The sequence below is a fragment of the Pan troglodytes genome, chromosome 10 (genome assembly GCF_028858775.2).
Source record: "Pan troglodytes isolate AG18354 chromosome 10, NHGRI_mPanTro3-v2.0_pri, whole genome shotgun sequence".
NCBI lineage: Eukaryota > Metazoa > Chordata > Mammalia > Primates > Hominidae > Pan > Pan troglodytes.
The window spans coordinates 112,979,655-112,990,343 of NC_072408.2; the positions used below are offsets into that span (position 1 = coordinate 112,979,655).

General features: G+C 38.9%; 1 protein-coding gene across 1 annotated transcript; it reads left to right on the forward strand.

Moving 5' to 3' along the window:
* Positions 1–6,746: 6,746 nt before the first annotated feature.
* LOC100608739 (thyroid receptor-interacting protein 11-like) lies at positions 6,747–7,963 on the forward strand. Its single transcript, XM_063785357.1, has one exon. It carries the CDS (start codon positions 6,869–6,871, stop codon positions 7,922–7,924), a length of 1,056 nt encoding a protein of 351 aa, XP_063641427.1. The 5' UTR covers positions 6,747–6,868; the 3' UTR covers positions 7,925–7,963.
* Positions 7,964–10,689: the final 2,726 nt, after the last annotated feature.

Genomic DNA, 10,689 nt, shown 5'->3' on the forward strand with positions numbered 1-10,689 from the left:
AATTAGCTGGGCATGGTGGCGGGTGCCTGTAATCCCAGCTACTCGGGAGGCCAAGGCAGGAGAATGGTGTGAACCTGGGAGGTGGAGCTTGCAGTGAGCCAAGATCACGCCACTGCACTCCAGCCTGGGCAACAGAGCCAGACTCCGTCTCAAAAAAAAAAAAAAAAAAAAAAAAAAGAACCTTGATAAAAGGTGAGAGGAGCTGCTAACAAGAATAACCAGCTTAGAGAAGAACATAAATGACCTGATGGAGCTGAAAAACACAGCACAAGAACTTCGTGAAGCATACACAAGTATCAACAGCCAAATCGATCAAGCAGAAGAAAGGATATCAGAGATTGAAGATCAACGTAATAAAATAAGGCGTAAACACAAGATTAGACAAAAAAGAATGAAAAGAAACAAACAAAGCCTCCAAGAAATATGGGACTATGTGAAAAGACCAAACCTATGATTGATTGGTGTACCTGAAAATGACGGGGAGAATGGAACCAAGTTGGAAAACACTCTTCAGGATATTATCCAGGAAAACTTCCCCAACCTAGCAAGACAGGCCAACATTCAAATTCAGGAAATACAAAGAACACCACTAAGATACTCCTTGAGAAGAGCAACCCCAAGACACATAATTGTCAGATTCTCCAAGGTTGAAATGAAGGGAAAAAAATGTTAAGCGCAGCCAGAGAGAAAGGTCAGGTTACCTACAAAGGGAAGCCCATCAGACTAACAGTGGATGTCTCTGCAGAAACCCTACAAGCCAGAAGAGAGTGGGGTCAATATTCAACATTCTTAAAGGAAAGAATTTTCAACCCAGAATTTCATATCCAGCCAAACTAAGGGTCATAAGCGAAGGAGAAATAAAATCCTCTACAGACAAGGAAATTTTGAAGGATTTTGTCACCACCAGGCCTGCCTTATAAGAGCTCATGAAGGAAGCATTAAATATGGAAAGGAAAAACTGGTACCAGCAACTGCAAAAACACACCAAAATATAAAGACCAATGACATTATGAAGAAACTGCATCAACTAATGTGCAAAATAACCAGCTAGCATCATGATGACAGGATCAAATTCACACATAACATATTAACCTTAAATGTAAATGGGCTAAATGCCCCAATTAAAAGACACAGACTGGCAAATTGGATCAAGAGTCAAGACCCATTGGTGTATCGTATTAAGGAGACCCATCTCACATGCAAAGACACACATAGGCTCAAAATAAAGGGATGGAGGAATATTTACCAAGCAAATAAGAAGAAAAAAAAAAGGAGGGGTTGCAATCCTATTCTCTGATAAAACAGACTTTAAACCAACAAAGATCAAAAGAGACAAATAAGTGCATTACATAGCAGTAAAGGGATAAATGCAACAAGAAGAGCTAACTATCCTAAATATGCACCCAATACAGGAACACTCAGATTCATAAAACAAGTTCTTAGAGACCTACAAAGAGACTTAGACTCCCATGCAATAATAGTGGGAGACTTTAACACCCCACTGTCGATATTAGACAGATCAACGAGACAGATAATTAACACGGACATTCAAGACTTGAACTCAGCTCTGGACCAAGCAGACCTAATAGATATCTACAGAACTCTCCACCCCAAATCAACAGAATATACATTCTTCTCAGCACCACATAGCACTTATTCTAAAATGGACCACATAATTGGAAGTAAAATACTCCTCAGCAAACGTAAAAGAACAGAAATCATAACCAACAGTCTCTCAGACCACAGTGCAACCAAATTAGAACTCTGGATTAAGAAAGTCACTCAAAACTGCACAACTACATGAACACTGAACAACCTGGTCCTGAATGACTACTGGGTAAATAGGGAAATTAAGGCAGAAATAAAGTTCTTTGAAACCAATGAGAACAAAGAGACAACATACCAGAATCTCTGGACACAGCTAAAGCAGTGTTAAGAGAGAAATTTATGCACTAAATGCCCACATCAGAAAGCGGGAAAGATCTAAAATCGGCACCCTAACATCACAATTAAAAGAACTAGAGAAACAAGGGCAAACAAATTCAAAAGCTAGCAGAAGACAAGAAATATCTAAGATCAGAGCAAAACTGAAGGAGAGAGATACACGAAAAGTCCTTCAAAAAATCAATGAATCCAGGAGCTGGCTTTTTGAAAAGATTAACAAAATAGATCACTAGCCAGACTAATAAACAAGAAAAGAGAGAAGAATCAAACAGAGACAATAAAAAATGATAAAGGGGATATCATCACTGATCCCACAGAAATACAAACTACCATCAGAGAATACTATAAACACCTCTATGCAACTAAGCTAGAAAATCTAGAAGAAATGGATAAATTCCTGGACACATACACCCTCCCAAGACATAACCAGGAAGAAGTCGAATCCCTGAATAGACCGATAATGAGTTCTGAAATTGAGGCAGTAATTAATATCGTACCAACCAAAAAAAGTCCAGGACCAGACGGATTCACAGCTGAATTCTACCAGAGTTACAAAGGGGAGCTGGTACCATTCCTTTTGAAACTATTCCAAGCAATAGAAAAAGAGGAACTCCTCCCTAACTCATTTTATGAGGCCAGCATCATCCTGATACCGAAAGCTGGCAGAGACACAACAAAAAAAGAAAATTTCAGGCCAATATCCCTGATGAACACCAGTGCAAAAATCCTCAATAAAATACTGGCAAACCAGATCCAGCAGCACATCAAAAAGTTTATCCACCATGATCAAGTTGGCTTCATCCCTGGGATGCAAGGCTGGTTCAACATATGCAAATCAATAAATGTAATCCATCGTATAAACAGAACCAATGACAAAAAACACATGATTATCTCAATAGATGCAGAAAAGGCCTTCAATAAAATTCAACACCCCTTCATGCTAAAAACTCTCAATAAACTAGGTATTGATGGAACATATCTCAAAATAATAAGAGCTATTTATGACAAAATTATAGCCAATATCATACTGAATAGGCAAAAGCTGGAAGTATTCCCTTTGAAAACTGGCACAAGACAAGGATGCCCTCTCTCACCACTCCTGTTCAACATAGTATTGGAAGTTCTGGCCAGGGCAATCAGGCAAGAGAAAGAAATAAAGCATATTCAAATAGGAAGAGAGGAAGTCAAATTGTCCCTGTTTGCAGATGACATGATTGTATATTTAGAAAACCTCATCATCTTAGCCCACAATCTCCTTAAGCTGATAAGAAACTTCAGCAAAGCCTCAGGATACAAAATCAATGTACAAAAATTACAAACATTGCTATCCACCAATAATAAGACAAACAGAGAGCCAAATAATGAGTGAACTCCCATTCACAATTACAACAAAGAGAATAAAATACCTAGGAATACAACTTACTAGGGATGTGAAGGACCTTTTCAAGGAAAACTACAAACCACTGCTCAAGGAAATAAGAGAGGACACAAAAAAATGGAAAAAAAATTTCATGCTCATGGATAGGAGGAATTAATATTGTGAAAATGGTCATACTAACCAAACTAATTTACAGATTCACTGCTATTCCCATCAAGCTACCATTGACTTCCTTCATAGAATTAGAAAAAAACTACTTTAAATTTCATATGAAACCAAAAAAGAGCCCATATGGCCAAGACAATCCTAAGCAAAAAGAACAAAGCTGGAGGCATCATGCTACCTGACTTCAAACTATACTACAAGGCTACAGTAACCAAAACAGCATGGTACTGGTACCAAAACAGATATATAGACCAATGGAACAGAACAGAGGCCTCAGAAATAACACCATACATCTACAACCATCTGATCTTTGACAAACCTGACAAAAACAAGCAATGGGGAAAAGATTCCCTATTTAATAAATGGTGCTGGGAAAACTGGCTAGCCATATGCAGAAAACAGAAACTGAACCTCTTCCTTACACCTTTTACAAAAAATAACTCAAGATGAATTAAAGACTGAAACTTAAAACCTAAAACCATAAAAACCCTAGAAGAAAACTTGGGCAATACCATTCAGGACATAGGCACAGGCAAAGACTTCGTGACTGAAATACCAAAAGCAATTGCAACAAAAGCCAAAATCGACAAGTGAGATCTAATCAAACTAATGAGTTTCTGCACAGCAAGAGAAACTATCATCAGAGTGAACAGGCAACCTACAGAATGGGAGAAAATTTTTGCCATCTATCCATCTGACAAAGGTCTAATATCCAGAATCTACAAGGAACTTAAACAAATTTACAAGAAAAATACAACCTCATCAAAAAGTGGACAAAGGATATGAACAAACAATTCTCAAAAGAAGACATTTATGTGGCCAACAAACATATGAAAAAAAGCTCATCATCACTGGTCATTAGATAAATGCAAGTCAAAACCACAATGAGATACCATCTCACGCTCGTGAGAATGGTGATCATCAAAAAGTCAGGAAACAACAGATGCTAGAGAGGGTGTGGAGAAATAGGAACGCTTTTACACTGTTGGTGGGAGTGTAAATGAGTTCAATCATTGTGAAGGACAGTGTAGTGATTCCTCAAGGATCTAGAAGCAGAAATACCATTTGACCCAGTAATCCCATTACTGGGTATATATCCAAAGGATTATAAATCATTTCACTATAAAGACACATGAACATGTATGTTTATTGTGGCACTATTCACAATAGCAAAGACTTGGAACCAACCCAAATGCCCATCAATGATAGACTAGATAAAGAAAATGTGGCATATATACACCATGGAATACTATGCAGCCATAAAAAAGGATTAGTTCATGTCCTTTGCAGGGACATGACTGAAGCTGGAAACCACCATTCTCAGCAAACTAACACAGGAACAGAAAACCAAACACCGCATGTCCTCACTCATAAGTGGGAATTGAACAATGAGAACACATGGACACAGGGAGGGGAACGTCACACACCGGGGCCTGTGGGGGAGTTGGGGGAAGAGAGGGAGAACATTAGGACAAATACCTAATGTATGCTGGGCTGAACACGTAGATGACAAGTTGACGGGTGCAGCAAACCACCATGGCACATGTAAACCTATGTAATAAACCTGCACATTCTGCACATGTATCCCAGAACTTAAAGTAAAATTTAAAAAAAAAAGAAAGAATTGTTGGCAGAATTGTTGGCAGGTGTCATGGGAACGGTGTCAAGTTGGCAGGAGTTGCCCATGGAACTGGAGAAACTCACTAGAGCAGATGAAGGAGTGACCCAATCTGGATGATGGGAATTCATGGGAATGAACAGAAGCCCTGCATGGGTGACTGTGTCACTAGAGGCGGGCACCTGGTAAAGTCCCAGGCTAGGCCTCTGCGTTTCTAAGCAGAACTAGGAGCAGGCGTTGCCTGGGAACCCCGCCTTATGTTATCGAATCCTGAGTGTTTTGGACTAGTCTCGTGAAGGCAGGCATTCAAGGATATTTGGTCGGATCATCCAACGGCACTAAACCTTTTTTTTCCAAGTGGACCAGGTAGTTCACTAAAGTCGCCGTGATGTCGTCCTGGCTTGGGAGCCTCGGCTCCAGATGGGGCCAGTCTCTGGGTCAAGTCGGGGGCAGCCTGGCTTCCCTCACTGGCCAGATTTCAAACTTTACAAAGGTTATGCTGATGGAGGGCTCAGAGGAAGTGGAAGCAGAATTACCTGATTCCAGGACAAAGGAAATTGAAGCCATTCATTCAATCTTGAGATCAGAGAATGAAAGACTTAAGAAACTTTGTACAGATCTAGAAGTGAAATATGAAGCATCAGAGCTTCAAATAAACCAGCATTCTACAATGCTGTTTATTAATGCTTTTTAATGTTTAAAAAGCATTCTACAATGCTTTTTGTTGAAGTTGAAATCAACTTCAACAAAAAGAGGTAGAAATCAGACATCTTAAAGCCAGACAGATTGCCTCCAGGATCAGTTGCTGAAACTGCGGTCAGCTGCTCAGTCAGTACCTTCAGCAGCTGGGGATGTACCAGCAACCACTGCAGCTTCATTCATTTATGTGATTAGTCATCATTCTTCAGCTTTCCATGATGATGACATGGACTTTGAGGACACAATTTTGTCCCAACAAGAAATAAACCGACTCTTAAATGAAGTTTCAAGGCTTGAGTCTGAAGTTGGCTATTGGAGGCATATTGCTCAGACTTTGAACGCATGAGGAACACATAGCTCTGCCCAAAGTAAAACATGCAAACTACAAAATATCATTAAGGAACTGAAACAGAACCAAAGTCAGGACATTGATGACCATCAACATGAAATATCAATATTGCACAATGCACATCAACAGAAATAAGTCAACGACATCGAGAAGAATTAAGTGACTATGAAGAACGAACTGAAGAACTCAAAAATCTGTTACAATAAGGTGGCTCTGGAGTTACAGAAATTGATCACTCTAAAGTCTATGAGATGCAAACAAACTATTCAACTTCTACAAACAGAAAAAGTGGAGTCTACCAAAAAAATTGAGGAACTTGAGGATAAAATAAAAGATATAAATAAAAAATTATCTTCTGCAGAAAATGGTAGAGATATTTTGAGGAGAGAACAAGAACAGCTAAATGTGGAAAAGAAACAGCTTTTAAATGCAGTTAAATCAGTGCAGGAGAAGACAGTTGTATTTCAACAGGAGAGACGAAGTCATGTTGGCCCTGAAACAAAAACAAATGGAAAACACTGCCCTACAGAGAGAGGTTCAATGTTTACGTGACTAAGAATTTCAGTCAAACCAGAAGCTAGAGAGACTGCGTAATCATCTTTTAGAATCAGAAGGTTCTTATACCAGTGAAGCTTTGGCCTCAGAAGATAGAGAGGCTAAACTAAGAAAGAAAGTCACAGTATTGGAGGAAAAGCTAGTTTCATCCTCTAATGCAATGGAAAATGCAAGTCATCAAGCCAGTGTGCAGGTAGAGTCATTGCAAGAACAATTGAATGTAGTCTCCAAGCAAAGGGATGAAACTGCGCTGCTTTCTGCCTCTCAGCAACAAGTAAAGCAGTATGCTCTGTCACTGGCCAACCTGCAGATGGTACTACAGCATTTCCAAAAAGAGGAAAAATCTATGTATTCTGCTGAACTACAAAAGCAAAAACAGCTTATAGCTGAATGGAAGAAAAAGGCAGAAAGTTTGGAAAGAAAAGTGATATTACAGGAACGTTTGGATGAAGCAGATGCTGCATTGGATTCAGCATCAAGACTTGCAGAACAGTTAGATCTAAAAGAAGAACAAATTGAAGAACTTAAAAAACAAAATGAGTTCCAACAAGAAATGCTGGATGATGTACAAAAGAAATTGGTGAACTTAGCAAACAGCCTAGAAGGAAAAGTGGACAAAGTCCTAATGAGAAACCTCTTCATCAGTCATTTCCACATGCCAAAAAATCAGCGTCACGAAGTGTTATGGTTGATGGGCAGCATCCTGGGGGTCAGAAGGGAGGAGATGGAGCAGTTGTTTCATGACGATCAGGGCAGTGTTACCAGGTGGATGACTGGGTGGCTTGGAAGAGGATCAAAAAGTGTTCCCAACACACCTTTGAGACCAAATCAGCAATCTGTGCTTAATAGTTCTTTTTCAGAACGTTTTGTTAAATTTCTAGAAACAGAATCTCATTCATCTGTTCCACCACCAAAGCTTTCTGTTCATGATATGAAACCTCTAGAATCACCAGGAAGGAGAAAACTAGACACAAATGCACCAGAAAGTTTTAAAGATACAGCAGAATCCAGGTCAGGTAGAAGACGAGAGGTAAATCCGGTTTTGGCTCCTCGCTCGGCAGCTGTACCTCTTATTAACCCAGCTGGACTTGGACCTGGTGGGCCCCAGCATCTTCTTTTGAAACCCATCTCAGATGTTTGGCCCACATTTACACCTTTGCCAGTGTTACCTGACAACAGCGCTGGAGTTGTGTTGAAAGACCTTGGAAAACAATAGATGATTCTCAAGCCAGAGACAATCTAGCACTTTAAAGAAACCATGAACACTATATGTACTTTATCACAAAGTGGCCTTTTAGAAAACGTCACATATTTATTTGTAGTTAATGCTTTCTCTGAATTTAATAAAAATATTCCTAATGCTTTTAGAAATTGCAGGTGTCAAGAGGAAGTGTTTGCTATATCATCTGATTTATTCCTTCTGATTTGACTTAATTTAAGCTAGGAACATTTGATTTATCTTTTACCTTAATTTACAAAAATACAGACAGACAAAAATACTAGTAGCTATATGTTAGCTTTCTATTTCCTTCTGTGATTTCCAAGCACATTTAAGCTAGAGATTGTGGTTTGTCAAGAGAGTTTTTTTTTTTTAATGAAGAATAAAAAAATACTAGTAGTGCCTTCTCTGCATAGTGTGGAAAGTTGATCTGAAGCATATAGTGATCATCTTTGGAGGACTTTGTGGAAACAGGCCAACAAGATGGTCCCTGGAAGGTCATTGGTGCCCTGAGACGAAGTATGTATTTGGTCCTGTGCAATGTCAGCATGTGTGTAAATTCTTTCGTTATTGTTGTTGTTGTTTTAAATAGAGATGGGGTCTCACTATGTTGCCAAGCTGTTGTCAAACTACTGGGCTCAAGTGATCCTCCTACTCGGCCTCCCAAAGTGCTGGGATTACAGGCATGAGCCACTGTGCCCAGCCCTGGGTGTAGATTCTTGTGACTACCACCACAGTCAAGATACAGAACACTTCCATCACAAGCATCCCCTGTGTTGCCCTCTCATAATCATAGCCACCTCCCTGTCCCTCTCCTGAATCCCTGACAATCACTAACTGTTCTCCATCTCAGTCATTTTGTTATTTAGAGAATGTTATATAAATGAAATCAATGTGTAACCTCTTGAGACTGGTATTTTTTCACTCAGCATAACTCCCTTGAGATCCATCCAAGTTTTTGGATGTATCACTAGTGTTCCTTTTTATTGTTGGGTATATAGTGCAGATATATCACTTAGTTTTAACAGCTAAGATATCTATTTAAAGACATCATCTTAAAACTACATGTTTCTTTACACAAATTCGTACAACTTTCATATAAGTGTTAAACCATACAGCTGCATCTACATAAGTATAATTAGCAATATCACTGAACATGCCACTTCCTGATATATGAGGTACAGCAATCTGAGACTCAACTGCTCTCATCACAGTAGCTACTGAGGGCAGTGAATTTGCTTTGATAGCACCAGTACCCAGATGTCTGAAACTGAAGAGAGTATTTCTTTAATTTTTTATAAACCCATCATAAAAAAATCCTGACTTGAAACTTAACTGTATCTGGATGTTCACATTTGTATTAGTTGTTGAAGTTGTACATTTAAAAAGACATTTCTTGCAAATTTTGTAAATTTCTATATGCCTTTAAAATAGAAACATTTGTGTAACAAAGAAAGGTGAAAATGAGACAAATTCAAATATGTAAATAGGCCTGACTCAGGCCAGAACTAAATTCGGTTGTTTGCAAGTTTTGCTGTGATTAACTGTACTTTCTAATATATTTGGAAGACTAGAAGTCTTAATTAGACGTTGATGGGTGAAATTTGTTTTTCTGAAAAATGAAGTAACTGAGAATGCTGCTTCAGAATGTCTCCTATCTCCTTGGATAACTAATTTATATTGCCATTCTTTATTTAGTATACTTTAAAGGAAGTGGTCATACAAGTTCTGTATTAGAACTGTCAAGCTGCCTCCTCTTGGTTTTTTGCCCATTATTATTTCTCTATGAGTTGTTTACCCCTTGGTTTTTTGGGAGGGTTTTTTGTTTTTTGTTTTTGAGATGGAATTTCATTCTTGTCACCCAGGCTGGGGTGCAATGGCATGATCCCGGCTTACTGCAACCTCCACCTCCCGGGTTCAAGAGATTCTCCTGCCTCAGCCTCCCAAGTAGCTGGGATTACAGGTGTGTGCCACCATACCAGGCTAATTTTTGTATTTTTAGTAGAGACAGGGTTTCGCCATGTTGGCCAGGCTGGTCTCAAACTCCTGACCTCAAGGGATCCACCTGCCTCAGCCTCCCAGAGTGCTGTGATTACAGGCATGAGCCACTGCACCCGGCCTACTCCTTGGTTTTTATATACTCCTAACAAAGATACTTTCACTGACTATTCTACATTATTTGCTGCTTGCCATTGAAGTTTCATTTCAGTGTGGAGCAAATGAAATACTAGTTTCTAAGTTAAACACACACACACACGGTCCTTTATTTTTAAGAAATAGAATATGTAAAAAGTTTTCTCTTTTAATTTGAAAAAGATATGCATGGTATTTAGGTAGTATGTCATCATACTTGAAATGCCTTTTGTGACATTTTTTAGTATTTCCTTCTCCGACCAAAACAACCTGTCCCCGTCTCATCCCATAGTTTAACATAATTTTAAAAGCTGTTGTGAGTGGATAGCATAGCTAAACATCACAGAGCATGATATTAAATGGCTGCTATTTAAATAAGTATGTGACCTTGTCCTACAGCTATACTACCTAATGTTTCCATTGTGTCATTGAAACTATAGCTGACTGGTATGCATACTTAGTGTTCGCTGATCTAAACCAGATATAACATATCGATTTTTCTGAAACTTAGTTGTGTCAGAGATGAACCACCTGCTCACAGAACCGTCTTAGTAACCAGACAGTGATGAAGCATATAATTCTAATGTTGGCAAGAGGACATTGCTAACAGTGCGTTTAACTGCAACATT